Consider the following 20,142-nt stretch of genomic DNA (forward strand, 5'->3'; position numbering starts at 1 on the left):
AAGGCAAATGCAATTATGGCATTTATTTTGAGAGGACATGAATATAAAAGCAGGGATATACTTCTGATGCTCTATAAGGCTCTGGTCAAATCACATTTGGAGTATTGTGCGCAGTTTTAGGCCCCATATCTCAGAAAGGATGGACTGGCCCTGGAGCATATTCAGAGGAGCTTCACGAGAATGGTCCCAGGAATGAAAAGCTTAACATATGTGGAACATTTGAGGACTCTGGGTTTTTATTAAATGGAGTTCATAAGGATGAGGGGGGTAGGGGAATCTAACTGAAACATGCAGAATATTGAATGGCTGGACAGAGTAGGTGTGGTGAAAATGTTTCCATTGATAGGAGAGAAGAGAACCTGAAGGTATAGACTTAAAGGGAAGATCTTTTAGAATGGGGATAAGGAGAAACTTCTTCAACCAGAAGAATCTATGTTGAATCTATGGAATTCATTACCACAGAAGGCTGTGGAAGCCAAGACAGGTCATTGTGTATATTTAAGACTGAGATAGAGAGATTCTTGAGTATCAAGAGAATCAAAAGTTATGAAGAGAAAGCTGGACTATGGGGTTGAGAAATGTATTAGCCATGATTGAATGGCGGAGCAGACTTGATGGGCTGAATAGTCTAATTTCAGCTCCTATGTCTTATGGTCTATATCTCCAAGGATTCCCTTGATCCCAGTTGCCTGTACCTGAACCATACCTCCTCCTTTTTTCTGGTCAAAGCCTCAATACCTCTTGGCATCCAGAGTTCCCTATTCCTGTCAACCTTGCCTTTCACCCTCACAGGAACATATAGACTTTGAACTCTAGCTATCTCACTTTTAAAGGCCTCCCACTTGCCAGAGATTCCTTTGCCTGCAAACAAACTACTCTAATTAACCCCTGAAAGCTCCTGACTAATTTTATCAAAATTCACCTTGCCCCAATTTAGAACTTGAACCTGTGGACCAGTTTTGTCCCTCTCCATACCTACTTTTAAAATTAATAGAACAGTGGTCACTGGTCCCAAGGTGCTCCCACTGTCAACTCCACTGTCAACTGTCCTATTTCCCAAGAGTAGGTTGGGTTTTGCCCTTACCCGAATAGGACCCTCTAGATACTGCTTGAAGAAACTTTCCTGAATGCACTTAACAAATTCCATCCTATCTAAGCTCTTTACGCTCTGGCAGTCCCAGTCTATGTTAGGAAAATTAAAATCCCCTACTATGACAACCTTATTGTTCCTGCAGGTCTCCCCAGTGTCCCTGCATATTTGTTCTTCTAATTCCCGTTGACTATCTGGGGGGCAATTGTACAACCCCAATAACATCACCATCCCCTTCTTATTTCTTACCTCCATCCACAAAGCCTCACTGGATAATCCTTCCATTATTTCATCTCTGACTACTGCTGTGACACTCGTCTTAATCAAAGATACAACTCCTCCTCCCTTCTTTCCACCACCTTTGCCCTGCTTAAAGCACCTGTACCCTGGCACATTAAGCTGCCAGCCCTGTCCCTCTCTTAGCTAAATAGGTTTCTGTAAGAGCTATAATATTCCAGTCCCACATACTACCCATGCCCTGAGTTCATCCGTCTTACCTATCAGCTCTCTTGCATTGAAATAGATGCAATTTAATCCAACAGCATTCCTTGCTCCCTGCCGTGTTCCAGTCTGACCTGTCTTTTCACTTTACTAATGCTGATTACTGTATCTCCTTCCAACCTTGGCACTTGCCTCCCTGCTGTTGAGGATCCCACCCACGCCCCCACCCACCCCCGTCATTCTAGTTTAAACACTCCCTTGTAGCACTAGCAAACCTGTCCACCAAGATATTGGCCCCCCTCCAGTTCAGGTGCAAACCATCCCTCTTGAACAGGTTACCTCTTCCCCAAAAAATATCCCAATGATCTAAAAATTCTGACTCCCTGCCCAATTATTTACCCACACATTCATATGTCATGTCCTCCTGTTCTTACTCTCACTAGCATGTGACACTGGAAGTAATCCAGATATTACCACCAATGATATCCTGGTTTTTAACTTTTTTCCTAGTCCTCTATAATTACTTCATTGAACCCCATCCTTTTTTCTAGCTATGTCATTTGTACCGACGTGCAACAAAGACTTCTGGCTGCTCACCTCTCCCCCCCTCCCTGAGAACCTTCTGCAGCCAATCCGAGACATTCTGGACCCTGGACTCCCCCATCATGGATTCCTGTTTGTGGCCAAGTATCCCCTGTCTGTCCCCCTAACTATCGAGTCTCCTATCACTAAGGTCCTGTTTAACTTTAGCTTTTCCTGCTGTGCCCCAGAGCCAGTCATAGTGCTACCGACCTAGCTACTGTTGCTGTCCCCTAACGGTCATCCCGCACCCCCCCTCCCCAAAAGTATCGAAAACAGTATACTTGTCTTCGAGGGAAATGGCCACAGGTGATTCCTGCACTCTCTGCCGACTCCCTTTGCTTTTCCTGGTGGTCACACAGCTCTTTTCTACCTGACTTTAATGTGAGGTTGAGAGAAAGCATGGACCAGGTTTCTCTACTTATCAGGAATTACTATTTATTACAAATAAATAGATTCTAGTGACAGGAAAACAGTTATGAACAGTTGGCATGGAACTTTATATTTAAAACTCTACACGTCTTATAACATGCCCTCCATACACATGCAGACAAATATACATGCTATGCGTGAAAGGAAAACTGAGGAAGGAGCTCAGTGGCTCTGACAACATGTTCATTGAGATGATTGGCTTGTCAGGACTTGCTTTTCAGCGAAGTCTCTCTTGTCCAGGTACTTTTACCTGCTTGCAGGGACATAGAGATTTATAAAATGTCTGATCAATTTGTTATAAGGAATGGCTTTCAGGGAAGGAATATAAATTGGCTTTCTTCAGGCTTCAGGTTTTTTTTAAACTCCTGAGATAAAGACAATACCTTCCTTTCCAAAGGTCCAAAGGCTTCTTGTTCACATCCACAAGCTGTTTAGCTATGTGGAAGCCAAAATGGTTATTGGCAAGCAAAAGGCCTTTGTTATTAATAACTGGTCACTGCTCCACAAACCAATCAGCTACTGGTTGCCAGATGAATCCCATTTTGTACATACTCCTGGCTCCAGTTCATCTGCAATTAAACTTCTCCCACTAGTTGAACACATGAAAATGTATGTAACCCTTATAAGTAGTTAGAGACAAATAAAATGCAGATGCTGAAATCCAAGTTGACAAGCAGCAAGCCAAGCAACATCAGGAGGTGGAGAAGTTGACGTTCCGTGTGTAACCCTTCTTCAGGACGGGGCTGAGTGTAAGGGGAGCTGCAAATAAAAGAGGTGGGGGTGGCAGGGTGGTGAGGTGGGGATAGATGGAGACAGGTAGAATGTTTGACCTAGTTGGTGGACGGGAGGGATGAATCCGGTAGCTTGCTGAGAGGAATGGAAGGGAGGGGAAGGGCTGGGAAGGGAGTCGGGGGATGGGAAGGGAGGTTATTTGAAATTGGAAAAATCAATATTGAGTCCTCTGGGCTGTAGGCTGCCCAAGCAGAAAGATGACATTTTGTTCCTCCAATTTATGGTTTGATTCATTGTGGCAATGGAAGAGGCCAAGGATGATCATGTCACAAAGGGAGTGGGATGGGGAAGTAAAACATAGAGGTCCGCTCTCCAGACCCACCTTTGTCAGTGGGTTTGATGGTGAACTAGGGGTTGATGCAGAGAGAGTGGAGTGCTGCATGTTCGAAGGGGGTGAGGTTGGAGTTGCTGAGTTGGGGTGGAGAAATTGAGGTGGTCAATGTCACGTCAGCAATCAGCAATGAAGAGGTCTAGGGCAGGTACAAAGGGTGACCAGGTGGATGGGGAAGGTTGGAGGCAGACCTCCCAGTCATCGCTCATTTTAATTCCCTTTCCCACTCCCTTTCTGACATGACCATCCTTGGCCTCCTCATTGTCACAATGAATGAAACCGCAAATTGGAAGAACAACACCTCACCTTCTACTTGGGCAGCCCGGAGAACTCAACATTGAGTTCTCCAATTTCAAATCACCTCCTTTCCCATCCTCCAATTCTCTTCCACACCCTCCCCCTCCATTCCATTCCTCCCTGCCACGTACCGGATTCATCTCTCCCATCAATCAACCAGGTTGTACTCCCTAACTGTCTCCACCTATCCCCAACTCATCACCCTGCCCCCTCACTTCTTTATCTGCAGCTCCCCTTACACCCATCCCCAGTCCTGAAGAAGGTTTACACCCAAAACGTTGACTTCTCGGTCTCCTTATGTTGCCTGGCTTGCTATGTTCTCCCAGCCTCCTGTTTGTCTACAATTTCTGGATCAGCAATTCAGGCAGCATCCGAGGAGCTTCGAAATCGACGTTTCGGGCAAAAGCCCTTCATCAGGAATAAAGGCAAAGAGCCTGAAGCGTGGAGAGATAAGCTAGAGGAGGGTGGGGGTGGAGATAGAGTAGCATAGAGTACAATAGGTCAGTGGGGGAGGAGATGAAGGTGATAGGTCAGGGAGGAGAGGGTGGAGATAAGAAGTACTGCAATCCCATCCACAATCTTTTTCTTATTTCAATCCACTCTTGGGAGACATATATGGAGCTTGCACATTCTCCTGGTGTCTGCGTGGGTTTCCTTCCTGTGCTCCGGTTTCCTCCCATAGTCTAAAGATGCACAGGCTAGGTGGACTGGCCATGGGCAATGCAGGGTTATGAGGTGGATCAGGGTGGGCTGCTATTCGGAGGGTTGGTGTGGACTCGGTCTGAATGGCCTGCTTCAACACTGTAGGGATTCTATGATTAGAGACAAAGAGAGACAGAGAGGCTAGCTACTACGGGTGCTGGTGGGGGGGGGGGGGGGGGGGGGGGGGAGCTTATCTTCAGTGACCAGATGTTTCAGCTGTATTGTCCAAACATGAAGTCATACCCAATTGAGAAGTTGTTACTACGCAGTACTCCTGAACCCTCATAACTGGTTGATAAACGAAAAATGTCATAGCAAAACTACAAGGTGGTGGATTACAGATTAATCATGCAATGAATCCTGCTAGCTTTTTCAAAACTGCAACATTTTCTTTCATGGTCTGTGAAATAGTCTCTTTTCCATTTTTACATCTGTAGTCCAGCAAAATAAATGAGGCTAAAGGAGGTTCCTCCTTTTTGAAATCTACATTGACTATTCACAATTATATTTTTCAATTTTTAGATATTCTTCTACTGTCTTTGATAATAATTCCATTATTTTCATGGACATGTTCTGTACTCATTCTTAAATACTGGAATTACTTATCTATAGTTCTCTGGCACAACTTTTTGCCAGAAAATTATATATGAGGAGCAATACATCTGCTATCTCCTCTCCAAGCTATTTTAAAATACACAGATGCAATCATCCAGACCAAGGGCTTTACCCTTTTAACTGGCTTTATTTATTTTCAGTACATCCTCTTTTCATTGTGGATTCCTGAAGATATTAATTTATCCTTTGAATGAACACTAAGGAGATCATTTACTGGGAATGGTAACGTTGTGGGTGTACTGGTCTAGTATTCGAGAGAGCTGATGTATTGTTGCGTGGTCACAAATTTAAACTCCAGTACACCCTGCTAAGAAATTTCAGTTCTGTCGGTTAGATAAAAGGCTGGATTAAAAGCTGTCAGTAACAGTGAAAATAACAAAGTGACATTATGATAAAATTGTCATAAAAACCCACAGGGTTCTCTAACATCCCATTAATCTTGTAACCTTACCTGGTCTGGCATACATGTGACTCCAGATCCACAGTAGTGTACTTGACTCTTAAATGCCCTCTGAAATGATGTAGGAAACTATGCACTTGTGTTAAACTGCTGTGGAAAGGTCAATTAAGAATTGTCGAAACAAATGGTACCAACCTATGTACTGGACACAGTAAAAGTTCAACCATGCAACAGATACTAAGGAATACTCATTCCAGTCAATGTTACAAACCCTACTCCAGAGACTCAAGAGATAATATGGCTGAGGAGGAAGCCTCTTGGTCCAACATGTCCACGCCTGTTCTCTGTGGGACAATCCAATCAGTTCCATTCCCCATCCCTATCCATGTAACCATATAAGTGTATCTCTCTCAAGCTTATCTAATTTCCTGGTGAAATCATTCATCATTTCCACATCCATCATTTCCTTACGCAGTGAGTTCCAGGTCATTACCAATGCTGAGAAACATTCTTCCTCATATCCTTCTTGTATTTCTTGCCCAGAATTTTAAATCAGTGTCCCCCATTTCTTGTACCAACCATTAATGCAAACAGCTTTTTTTGACTACATTATCTAATCTTGTTAAAATCCTGTACATCTCCATCAAATCTCCCCTCTGTCTTATTTGCTCCAAGGGGAACAACTCCAGCTTTTTCAACTTAATTATGTAGCTAAAAATCACTCTTCCTTGAAACCATTCTGGTAAATCTCCTGTTCACACTTGCTAAAGTCTTAAGATCCTTCATAAAGTGTAGTGATCAGAACTGACTGAGCTATGGCCTAAACAGAGCTTTCCAAAAAGTTCGTCCCCAGCTTTTGTCATCAATACCTCTATTTTTCATGATAAAACCCAATATATTTTGCTAAGTACTCTTTTAATATCCCCTGCCACCTTCAATAACTTCATTGCTCCAGAACCCCCAAGCCTCTCTGTCTGGGAAGTTGTGCTGAAATGGAGAAAACTGTCCTACAAATAAATCAAGCAACAGCCTGACATGCTCTTCCATTATCATCCCCAGGTAATTTCTGTGTCACCAGAGGTGGTGGCAGAGCAGTACATTGAGAGGAGACAGTAGCCCAAGGAAATTTGTACTACTGACTCACAATACCAGTAAGCCACATATATATTAAGTCAAACAGAGTCAAAGAAATTCTGTGCTGGTTACCATCTGCCACCTTCACACAACTGATAAATTGGTACTCCTTCACTTTTGAACACCATTTGGAAAGGCAAGGAAGGCAGCAGGGACACAGAACTTACATTGGCTGGGGGACTTCAGTGTCTATCACCAAAAGGAGTTTGATAGCGCCATAACTAATTGAGCTGGCCAAATTCTGACGGAGGTATTTGCCATAATGCCTTGTGACAGTTGGTGTGTCAACTAACATGAGAAAAATAGTTTACTTGACCTCATGCTCAGCATCTACTTATCGCTGATGCGGCATATCTCCATGATAATATTGGTAGAAATTACCCTTGCCTGGTCTTGTGGAGATGAAGCCCCATTTTATACCAACGACAACCCACCATTATGTTGTGTGCCACAACACCTGTGCTGAGTGGAAGTGGGGTAGATGTAGAACAGATTCAGCAACTCAAAACAGGGTAACATGAAGCATTATGGGCCATCAACAGCAACACAATCATGTTCAATCACAATCTATAACCTCATGGTTCAACATACCCCTCACTCCAGCATTACCATCAAGCCTCGGGATAACTCTGGATCAATGTGAAGTGCTGGAGAGCACACCAGCTGTAAAACCAGGTATACCGTAAAAATGAGGTACTAACCTGCTGAAGTTACAACACAGGGGTACATAAATGTTAAAAACAAATATTGCACGTTGTACAGTGCTGAAATGAGCTCATAACGACCAAAGGATCAAATCAAGGTTTTGCTGTCCTTCACTATTAATTCACCACCATCATTCACAATTCAAACAATTGGAGGATAAATAACTCCTCATGTCTAATGGCAGAAACAAAACCATGTTAAAAAAACAAGGTTGTATCATTTGCAATATGCCAGTTTCAGCATTCACTCTATTTCATATCGAGAAGATAGTTCTGTCCAGGAATCAGCAAAGGCTTTTGGCACTAGTAATTTTCTTTTACAGTCGTTCAAGGAATCCATCCCTAGTTGTCCTGAAGTGATGTTGGGAGTTTCATTCCTGAACTGCTGCAGTCCATTTGGTGTAGGTACACTGACAATGCTGTCACAGAGTGAGTTCCAGGATTTTGACACAGTCACTTCCTTCAACAGTGATGGAACAACTATTTATTTCCAAGTTAGGGCAGTGAGTGATTTGGTGGGAACTTGCATGTGGTGGTGTTTACATGTATCTGTTGCCTATGTCCTTCTAAATGGTAGTGATCATGGGTTTGGAAGATGCTATCGAGGGAGTTGCTGAAGACATGTTCTTTGAACTATTTGCATCCCTAGTTATGCTGTTCCAGTACAGTTAGAACATTGACATCTATCTTACAAAAGGGGAAATTGCCCAGGTATTTTCTGCTCACAAAGAAATAGGACAAATTACCACCCAATCAGATTCCTCTTAATCAAAAAGTGTTGGAATGTATATTAGAATAATGTAAATAATTACAGGTGAAGATTGCCATGTAGAATTCAGAATGTTTGAACAGAAGGGATCTTCCAGCATGCTACTAGACTACAAAGGTTTAGCAGGCAGCCATGCCATGTGACATTGTAAAATACAGCAGAAGCGGCAACTGTAGGAGTGCCAAGGGCAGGTGAGCCAGTAGTTATATGCCTTGTCGCTGATGAAGGGCAGGTGACCAACTGTCAGCTTTGACATTTGGTTTTCTGTTTCAGTATTTGAAATGCAGATACACATCTCTGGTTAACTATGTACTGGACTCATTTTGATTTAAGCTACTCAGCAGGAAACTGATGGACCGTAACTACTGCCCATTTTACTCCCTGACAGATATTACTTTTCATTAAGTCTAAAATAACATCACATGATTTAAAACAACAGAAGCCTGTTAGTTTCCTGTCAACAGGATTGGGTCAAAATTGTCTATGTTGTTGCTTATGATCTGAAAACATTTCATCATCTTGCATGTGTATCAGACATTAGCCATATAGAGTACAATCACATTACCATAATATTTTGATAGCTACCGCATGTAACTTCTCCATGCAATTTAGTACCATATCCTACATGGTGATATCTAATATTTCTCGAGTAGAGAAGCATTCAGCTTCTTTGAAGTCTCAGTGTAGATGTGTCATGATAATTCCTCTTTTCAATATTACAATTTTCTCAGTTATTTTAAAGTTTTGTTGTTTATGTATTGCGTAGAATATTCTGAAAAGTTTAAGGCAATGTTCATTGACATTTGGCATCACTTGCCCCTGAACACGTGTACCAAAGTAGAAACGCACACTAGGCAAAATCCAAGAAACTACATCACCTTGTAGAATTCCGATAACCTCACATGCAAAGGAACTGTGCATGCATAGGAGAGTGGGAGGGAGTGTGAAGGATGGAGGGAAAGGGGTTAAGATAGTTGGGAATGTAGGGAATTGAGCTAACGTTTACATACCAAACTCTAGTTTGGCAAGAGATTGCATTGAGTAGATGTGGTAAATCAAGAGTAGAGTTAAAACCAGCAAGAAAGGCATTAATATAGGACATAGTAAGCAGGAAAAGATTGGAGTATGAATCAATAAGTCAACTGACAAATGTGATTCGAATTTACAAAGAGAGTAAAGGAGTCAAAAAGGTTCTGTATTTGAATGCTTATAGCATTTGAAACAAAACAGATATTGAAAACACAGATAAAAATGAATAAGTAAAATCTGGTAGCCACTCCAGTGATTTGGCTGCAGGATGACACAGATTAAGACTTGAATCTTGCAGGTTACTGGTCATTTAGAAATAACAGGAAATTGGAAAAGTTAGATGAGGTTGTTCTGATAGTTAATGATAATATTACCACAACAGAGAGGAAGGACTTAAGTTCAGGAAACCAAGATATGAGAACAGTTGGGTAGAATTGGAGAGGCGACGGCGATGGGAAAGTGTGAGGTCATGCACTTTGGTAGAAGAAAATAGAGGCATGGACTATTTTCTAAATGGGGAGAAAATTCAGCAATCTGAAGTGCAAAGGGACTTAGGAGTTCTAGTCCAGGATTCTCCTAAGGTAAACTTGCCGGTTGAGTTGGTAGTTAGGAAGGCAAGTATAATGTTGGCACTTATTTTGAGAGGAGAGGCGGCACAGTGGATCAGTGGTTAGTACTGCTGCCTCACAGCACCAGGGACACCAGTTCGTTCAACCTTGGACGACTGTCTGTGTGCAGTTTGCGTGTTCATCCCATGCCTACGTGGGTTTCGGCCAGTTACTCCTGTTTCCTCCCCCGTCCAAAGACATGCAAAGTTAGGTGGATTGGCCAAATTAAGTTGCCCATAGTTACAGGGATGTGAGGGTTAGCTGCATTAGCCATGGGAAATGCAGGGTTACAGGGATAGGATAGGGGGATGGGTCTGGGTGGGTTGCTCTTCAGAGGGTTGGTGTGGACTTCTTGGTCTGAATGGCCTGTTTCCACATTGTGGGGATGCTATGACTAGAATTTAAAAACTTCTGAGGCTTTATAAAGCTCTGGCCAGACACATTGAGAGTATTCTGAGTGTTATGAAGATGTAAGGGGTACTGTACCTTTAAGAGAGTCGAAAATTAGTAAGGACTTAGAGAGGCACAGAGAATCCGGAACAAGGGGTCACATTGCAATGCTTGGTCAGAACAGCAAGCACTGGCTAGGCTGCTATGAGACAAAAACAAATTCAAATTTTTCCAATCAGTTTAAATTATGCCCCAAGATACCAAACTCCAATCAAGTCTGAATTTGGTATTTTGACAATATTAAAACCAATGAATCAATCTGATATTTTGGGATATAAAACCAGAAAAAATTGAACAGTTGTGAGAGAACTGCCAAAAGACCAACAGATGTCGCCTGCTAGTGAGAACTCTCTGTGAGGTACCTGTCTGGAGAAGGAGTTTGCACAGAAAAGAACATCGATACCGACCTGGAGAGCAAATCTACAGAGGAAGATACAAAGAGAAGATTTGACGGCAGGCTGGTTTTGAAATTTGAATTTTTCTGTAAATCTTAATCAGGGATTTTATCTGACCAGTATTGTAGAGGGGGGAGGTAAAAGATGGGTTTAGATAAATGAGTTGTAAATAGTTGTTAATTAATTATTCTCTGTTAGACTTTAAAAATAAAGTTGTTAATTTTTACTTTAAATAGTGACTTTTTGGATAGTTCTTTGCCTCTTGAATTTTCACAGATTAGAGCATGGGGTAAATCTTTTCTGTGTTGCTGGTTTAAATTAGCGGGGGGTTATCCCATGTTGTAGCAGTGAGCAGTTTTGAGCCCCATACCTGAGGAAGGATATACTGGTCCTGGAGCGGGTCCAGAGCAGGTTCATGAGAATGATCCCAGAAATGAAAGGCTTAACGTGTTACAAATGTTTGAGGACTCTGGATCTATACCTGATGGAGCTTAAAAGGATGGGAGGTTCTCACTGAAACTTATAGAATACTGAATGGCTTGGACATAGTGGACATTGGGAAGATGTTTACATTGGCAGGAGAGACTAGGACCCAATGGCACGACTTTGGGGTATAGGGAGGACCTTTAAAAGGGAGATAAGAAGAAATTTCTTTAGTCAGACAGAATTCCACAGAAGGATGTGCACACCAGGTCATTGAGAACATGGTGATAGATAGGTTCTTGAATGTCAAGGGAATCAAGGGTTCTGGGGAGAAAGCAGGAGAATGGGGTTGAGAAACGTATCAGCCACGATTGAATGGTGGAGGAAACTTGATGGGCTGAATGGCCTAATTTCTGCTATGTTTTATGGTATTATCGCTCGATTCTTAAATCGAGAGATCCAGATAATATTCTGGGGAGCTGAGTTTGAATCCCACCATAGCAGATGATGGAACTTGCATTCAATAAAAACAAACATCTGGAATTAACTGTCTTAATGTTGTCCATTCTGCATTCATTCCTGATGAAGGGCTTTTGCCCGAAACGATTCTCCTGCTCTTCAGATGCTGCCTGACCTGCTGTGTCTTTCCAGCACTACAATCTTGACTCTAATCTCCAGCATTTGCAGTCCTCACTTTTGCTTTAATGTTGTCCATTGTCTATCGTCAGAAAGACACATCGAGCTCATGAATGTCCTTTAGGGAAGAAACTCTGCCTCTTCACCTGACTATATATCACCCACTATATCTGACTCCAAACCTGTAGCAATGTTTTTGAGTCTTAACTGCCCTCTGAAAATGTCACTAATTTGTAAGAACAATTAGAAAGTCTCAAAAAAGTAATAAAACTTGACATCAACCTATGTGCTGAAAACGACAACAACACTGCCCTGACAACCCTGCAAACTTCTTCTGACTAATGTTTGGGGGTTCGTACCAAAACTGTGGGAGAGCTATCTCACAGATTAGTCAAACAACAGCCTGTCAGTCATACTCATGAATCATACCTTCCATATACAGAGACACTACCATCACTATCCTTGGCTATATTCCGTCTCACCATCAGGGCAGGTCCAGCAGACATGGCAGTACAGTGGTATACAGTTGGGATGGAGTTGCTCTGAACTCACATAGCACCAGGTCAATCATGGCAAAGGAAACCTCCTGCTGAGTATATATGCCATCCTTGCTCAGTGTTGAATCAGTGTTCTTTCATGTTGAACACCACTGGGAAGAAGCACTGAGGGTGGCAAGTGTGTAGAATGTACTCTGGGTGGGGTATTTCAATGCAGTCCACCAAGGGTGGATCGTCAGCAATACCACTGACCAAGCTGGTCAAGTCCTAAGGATATAGCTGCTTGTATGGGTCTGCAAAAGGTGGTGAGGAACCAACAATAAGGAAAAACATACTCAATACTCTACCTCATCTTCACCAATCTGCCTGCTCCACACATATCTGTCTATGTCTCACTAGTTGGGAGTTGGGCTTGCAATGTGAGTGCCAAGTGAGCCACTTTGATAAGCACATTGGTGCTCCAGAGTTAACTGATTGGTGAGAGTAGGAGAAAATGAGGACTGCAGATGCTGGAGATCAGAGCTGAAAATGTGTTGCTGGAAAAGTGCAGCAGGTCAGGCAGCATCCAAGGAGCAGGAGAATCAACGTTTCAGGCATAAGCCCTTCTTCAGGAATGAGAACGGTGTGCCAAGCAGACTAAGATAAAAGGTATGGAGGACGGACTTGGGGGACGGGCGTTGGGAATGCGATAGGTGGAAGGAGGTTAAGGTGAGGGTGATAGGCCGGAGAGGGGGTGGGGGCAGAGAGGTTGGGAAGAAGATTGCAAGTCAAGAAGGTGGTGCTGAGTCCGAGGGTTGGGGCTGAGATAAGGTGGGGGGAGGGGAAATGAGGAAGCTGGATAAATCTGCTTTCATCCCTTGTGGTTGGAGGGTTCCTAGGCGGAAGATGAGGCGCTCTTCCTCCAGGCGTCATGTTGCCATGGTCTGGCGATGGAGGAGGCCAAGGACCTGCATGTCCTTGGTGGAGTGGGAGGGGGAGTTAAAGTGTTCAGCCACAGGGCAGTTGGGTTGGTTGGTGCGGGTGTCCCAGAGGTGTTCTCTAAAACGTTCCGCAAGTAGGCGGCCTGTCTCCCCAATGTAAAGGAAAAATGTCAATGGAGAGGAAAAATCGACCCAAAATGTCGATTCTCCTGCTCCTTGGATGCTGCCTGACCTGCTGCGCTTTTCCAGCAACACATTTTTCAGCTCTGATTGGTGAGAGTGACCACATTCAGACTTTGTGGAGACCAAGTCCTGCTTTCACACTAAGAATGACTTACATCATGTTGAGAGGCACATTCATCATGCGAAATGGCACAGACCTCAAGCAGATCTACCAATTCAACACTGGGTATCTATAAAGCACCACAGGCTATTAGCAGGAGCAGAATCCGGTTGCCATGTCTACCAAATATTAAAATGCCCAAGTGTGGAAGACTAAAAAAAAGGCACCTTCCAATCCATTTTACATGACACATTTTTCATTACTCTTGTCATTGAGCTTTGTAATTTGATCAACTATACCAATGGCCTTCAATAGGACTGTGTAACTTTAAGACAATTTGCTTTATTCAATGAAATTTTTATCACTGGAATTAACATCACTTTAATATTCTGATTAGTAATATTAGATTTTGTTAAGGGGATGCAAAAATATATATTTTTTTAATCTGACAATCTATTAACTTTCAAAATCTCATTGCTTATTCACATTCGATGTTGAATCTCAGTGATGCTCTTCTTTTGGAAGGGTTGCACAGCAGCGAAGGAGTTCTCATTTATAACCATATCTACACTAAAATAGATTATTCCTGCTATGCCACATGGAATCACCATTCTTTTCTGTAATTTCAATATATTGCCATTCACAAACATGAAAGTAGAATTTTCATACACTTTGCATTTATTTTGATCCTTACTGATGAATCTAAATAACATTTGAAACAATCTGTTCCACATACAATCTAAATGCAACCACTATCAAATATGGTATAATTAAATGAATGTCTAATGTCTGGTAATGAAGGCAAGGCTTTTTATGATTAATACAATTAATCTTTACATTAATTTTCTTCAATTTGTGAACTGCGCATCACTTCAAAAACTCTTCCTGTACTTTCGGCAGCTTATTCTGTAATGATATTTGGATCACATTTGAAAGGCAGGTTAACTGTTGCACAGACATTAATTTACCTATTATTTCTACTCCAATCCTGCAAGATATACTATAATTGCTCTTCATAATTCCTTCTGTCTGTGGTTCTTTCATTCAACTAATGCTAGCACCTTGCATATGAACGCTCTCATAGTGGTGTAATCATTAAATCTTCCATCCTTTCTGACACTGTAGAATGTCCCATTTGTGCCAGAGACTGTTGAAAACACCTGCATCCCTAAGAATTTGTTTTAAAGCAGCAACTTTGATTCAAAAGGCCTTTTGCCAAAAAACAAATTCAAGTTGAGTTAAAAAGGCTTTCCATACATGCCATATTAGTATAACACAGCAATTTTAATACAAACATGGAATTAGGAATTTTCAAATTGAATTTCTGCAGTCTCGGTCAATTCATACTGCTTTATGGAATAATCCTGTATCTTTTGAAATCTAACAAAATCTGACCATGCCTTGTTGGCACCGAATGGCTATTTTTACTTGTAAATTTCATCCATGAAGCTTAACATAAGATTTAAAACTTCATTAGTGTCCCACTGACATGAATCTGGCTCATAAAATACTTACTTCTAAGCTTTTCGTTCAGAAATGCCAGCACCATTCTTCGTCTTCTCTTCCATAAGACATAATTGGTGTCCCCATAGACAACTCATTTTTCTACTGGTCATAAGGTTCAGATTTAGAGAATAGTGGCAGGCAGAGGTAAACAACCAGGGAAGCTACTCAATTTTGTAGTTTGTTGTTTTTAAAGATAATTTCAGAGCAGCTTTGTCCAGACAGAATCATGACGTCAAAAGTAATTTTGGCACATTTAAAGTTCCTGCTTAACAAAAAGGAGTGGAAGTTGATAAATGCTGTGTGAAGTGCTAATGAGCAGTATGAATGGTAGAAAATGGGTTGACTGTGGTAGAAGTAATCCATTCAAGACAAGACCCAGGGATGTGGCTGCAGGTTGAAAATGCAGAGGAGGATGTTCATATTCTGAAATTGTTATATTCAATGATGAGTTCTGAACGCTGCAAGCTACTTATGTCGTTAACATTCCTCGTTGGGCTTTGCTGAAGTACTACAGCAGACCTGAGGCAGAAATGCTGGCAAGGAAACATTGTGGCATGCTGAAATAGCAGACAACAGGAAGCTTGGGGTATTTTTTACGGATACAGCATAGGTATTTCCAGCACAGCCAACCCATTTTCTACTATGCACACTTCTCATTTGCACCCTATCTGGCATTTATCACCATCTGGACTTATCATTAGCAATTCTTTTGTTTGCCTGTCCTTTCTTTCCTTTTTCTCACAGCACCATCTCCATCCTCTGCACTCCACTCCCATCATCAGTATTAAAACCACCCTTTCCTAGCTCCTTTCAGTTCTGACAAAGAGTCAAAGTTTCTGTAACTACAGATGCTGTTGGACCTACTGAATTTCTCTAGCATGCTTTTTGCTTGCAACTAAAATTAATTGTTAATGTAATTTTCCAACAAGAATTCAACATGCATCATTCTGGCTCAAGAGCAGGAGAAGCAACTAATGTGCTTGGATTAACTGACTCCTTATTTTGCCCTCCAGCCACCTTTGAGGATGCACACCACCACCTCACCCCCCCCCCCCCCCCCCCACCCCACCCCCCATCCAACCTACACTTCTGCCCAATGCAGCTCATAAGCAGACAATGGACATTCACAATGTATAGAATTGTATGCAAGAATTCATTCTTCAGTGTTAGTAAGATATATTTGAACAATTAATGTAATTATAATAGTGCTTCTTTAGTAAATGATTTCCATTATTTTTTTAACCCAAAGTCCTGTCCAGACATTCAGAACTCAAGAAATCGAAGTAATTTTAACTTCAATAAAACAGTTTACTGCTGTTTTGTACAACATGGATGTGTTGCTGACTCAAATTTTTAAAGATGAAGTGTAATTGTATGCACCTACAACATTCTATATATCAAAAACAATTCAACTTACTTTTGATGAAAGGTCAGCTTCAACAAACTGCCATATTAAAGAGACCAGCTGAAGATTATGATGTCAACTTTGGTATAACTTATTTTAACAATGTTACAGTATCTGCGTGCAGGCTCACAAAATATGTCCATTCCTCATGATTTGTTCGAATTTTCAGTGCACCACACTTGTTTGTTTGGAATTCATGGCTTGTTACTCAATTTTGAACTATTTTCAGTCATTTCTACAACTGAGACATTGTTTTCATTTAATTATTATCCATGTTTTTTTCTGATACATGATCAAGAATCGTGCACATGGTACCAATTCCTAATTTCCAATTTTGGAGTACTAAAACGTTTTTTTTTAACCTTTAAAACGTTCATTTTTTTTTAAAAAGCACATACAGACGCCTCAATATTACAAAAAAATTGGAAAGGAAATGACTTCAAGAAGATAAAGGCCTTTCTCGATTAAACAATTCATTCCACCCTTTGCTATCAATTACGATATTCCACAACAACTAAAAAAATGTAGAAAATACGGAAGGGTCTTGACAGCAATGACATAAGGACCTGATGAATATCTAATTTCAAAAGATTCATATCGACAAAAAATATTCACATTGGCTATTATTTTTAAAAACTAATTCTCAATTATAAGACAAACATACTACTGTTTAACCATTTCATTTCTTCTAAGCTCCTGGAAGAACACCGATACTTACAGGGTACTGTCCGTAGGTAGAGGTTATCGCGGATAATCTGCTGAAGTTCGTGGTCAACCGAACCTTTTTGGAACCGTAAATTGAGGTAGTGACGAAGGTCCTTGTCAACAGTGCCTCCTGTAAAACAGAAGAAGGGTTACATTTCGTACTCCTGGAAACAGCACAGTCGTCAGAGAGCAAGGAGTGTGTAGCGTCTGCTGAATTGTCAGCGATAGGAGCGGGGTTTAACCAAATCCCACCCAGGTCTGTACCGGAATAGTGCTCACCGTTATCTCATCAGCAAATAAATTATTCACGCAAAATATACAAGATTCGATAACTCAAATCTCAATACGAGTTGTTAGATTGGGTTGTTCACACCAGAGAGAGCAATCAATGATACACTCCTTCAGTCGAGTGTTCAGCCCATCTCCATGGTCTGAAATGGAAATGAATTCGTTTCACTCTTTGTTGTATTTCACGCCCTCAGAGCTGCTGTGATTTAACCAAAATCTGGAACTACTTTTAGAAATTCCTGTATTTTTATGCTCACGGGACTAAACAGCTCGAACGTACTGTCAGTAGTCGGTCACTCCACTCCCACAGTGCAGAATCTAACCCATCGACAAAAAACGTCGGTCGCTGCAGGTTCGGCGCACACAAGAAAAGCGTAGATACTCGTCTACTGCCACCGTCTCACCAGAGCACTGTTACTCCAGTTGCACTCATTCTTGCTGCATTTTTTGCCTGGAAGCCCTGCTCCTATTCACAGGTTAAGCGCCAAGCAGCGCTGACCTCTTCCTTGCCCTGTCTGTCGTAATGTCACAGCGTGTCCGTGCAGGCACCAGAGACATACAGTAGCAAGGTCCCAAGGGAGCAGCTCACAGCAATTCGCTCATTCCTATTGGCTGTGAAACCGAAGAAAGATTCCATCAAGACGTGAAGCCCGCCGACTGATGCAGATGCTTTCTGGCAGCCTGTGAAAATACCGTCCTTACAACAACAGATGTACTCTGACGACTGACATAAGCTCGAATCACTCACATTATGGAGAATGCAATGACATACGGGCACGGGCAAACCATGATGTAATTATATAGAGACGATTCATCACGGTAACTTGGTGTGGCACCAAGCCAGGCCATGGCATGGCATAAAAAAAGACAGCAAATGGATTGGTAAACAAGGGGGTTTAAGCTAACCCGTCCTCCCAGATCGGGACAAGTTCTGATTTAACGCTCCATTGATTTTGGTTAAGTTAAAATCGGTGGTTGAAATTTTTCACTTTTACTTGTTTTGAAATATGAAAAATGTGAAAACAGCAACATGCAGCATGAGTTAGCTATTTTGTTTCATATACTATTTGTAAAAATATAATGTATTTGGTTAATAACATCAAAACAAACGTCAGCATTTTTATCAATTAATATACATTCTTTAAAGTACCACAACTATCTTGTATCTGGTGGCATCACAATGTCTTCGTACTCCGAATGCTTTTTGTATAAACTTCTCTCTATCATGAAAACTAGAAATATAAACTTCATCCGGCTGCAGATATTGTTATTTTCTGATAAAATAAACTTATATAATTGTGGATAATTTGAACACACGAAAAAAGTCTAGTTCAAAAAGAAAAAAAAATCGTTTTTTTATATTGCCTTTCAGGATGTCAAGGGGCCCCAAAACACTCTGCGACTAACGAACACCTACTTATGGCGTGGGAAAACTGTTGTGACATAAAAGAATTGGGTTACTCATCACAATTTCTCTAGGCACCACTATGAAATACATCTTCCATCCACCCCTCCTCAGCATTCTACATCTGGGTCCACTCGGGTGGACTCTTCTTCATTTTGTTCTGAAAAGGTGCAGAAAATAATCAGAAAGGCAAATTGAATGCTAGTCCTTTTATTTCAAAGATAAACAAGCAAGTAGAAATCAGGCTTCAGTTATACAATGCTCCCACTGTCAAAGTTTTGAATCCCATACTTTAACCTTTGATGGTAACCTTCAAGAAATAAATTACAAAGGGGAATACACAAACCCTATTCCATAGAATTTAAAAGACTAAGTGTGATTTGATCAATGTTTGAAAGATGTTAAAGTGAGCGCATGAGGTAGCCAAAGTTTAAAAAAAACGTTTCTGGTAGGGGAGTTCAGGACATGAACATAAGTGTTAGAAAGCTAAATTACACATGAAATCACAAATCTCTTCATTAGGGCACCTCTGAACAGAAATGGAGGTAAAAGTTTAAAACTCTCCTGCAAACAATTGACATTTGATTAATTGTAAATGTAATTCTGATATTGAGATTCTTTTAACGAAAGATGTTCAGGGATTATGCATAGGGATGGAGTAAAGTCACATAGAGTCATAGAGATGTACAGCATGGAAACAGACCCTTTGATCCAACCCGTCCATACCAACCAGATATCCCAACCCAATCTAGTCCCACTTGCCAGCACCCGGCCCATATCCCTCCAAATCCTTCCTATTCATATACCCATCCAAATGCCTCTTAAATGTTGCAATTGTACCAGCCTCCACCACATCCTCTGGCAGCTCATTCCATACATGTACCATCCTCTGCGTGAAAACGTTGCCCCTTAGGTCTCTTTTATATCTTTCCCCTCTCACCCTAAACCTATGCCCTCTGGTTCTGGACTCCCCCACCCCAGGGAAAAGACTTTGTCTATTTATCCTATCCATGCCCCTCATAATTTTATAAACCTCTATAAGGTCACCCCTCAGCCTCCGACACTCCAGGGAAAACAGCCCCAGCCTGTTCAGCCTCTCCCTTTAGCTCAGATCCTCCAACCCTGGCAACATCCTTGTAAATCTTTTCTGAACCCTTTCAAGTTTCATAACATCTTTCCGATAGGAAGGAGACCAGAACTGCACACAATATTCCAACAGTGGCCTAACCAATGTCCTGTACATGACCTCCCAACTCCTGTACTCAGTACTCTGTCCAATAAAGGAAAGCATACCAAACGCCTTCTT

General features: G+C 41.5%; 1 protein-coding gene across 19 annotated transcripts in view; it reads right to left on the reverse strand.

The window, feature by feature from the left end:
• Positions 1–20,142, reverse strand: part of LOC122561721 (membrane-associated guanylate kinase, WW and PDZ domain-containing protein 2) — a 687,684-nt gene that overhangs the window by 421,556 nt on the left and 245,986 nt on the right. For 16 of the 19 annotated variants that reach the window (XM_087999522.1, XM_087999521.1, XM_087999520.1 and 13 more), the window contains one exon: positions 17,157–17,273. The exons of 1 other annotated variant lie outside the window; for it this stretch is intronic. Coding sequence is in view for 15 of the 18 variants with exons in the window: in XM_087999521.1 (XP_087855647.1) it covers positions 17,157–17,273 (117 nt within the window). In the remaining 3 variants the exon portion in view is untranslated. 2 more of the 19 variants (XM_043713786.2, XM_043713787.2) reach the window with 2 other exon arrangements.

Source organism: Chiloscyllium plagiosum, unplaced genomic scaffold, assembly GCF_037043375.1.
Source record: "Chiloscyllium plagiosum isolate Xiang-an unplaced genomic scaffold, Cpla_swu_hap1 HiC_scaffold_23, whole genome shotgun sequence".
NCBI classification, from domain to species: Eukaryota; Metazoa; Chordata; class Chondrichthyes; order Orectolobiformes; family Hemiscylliidae; genus Chiloscyllium; species Chiloscyllium plagiosum.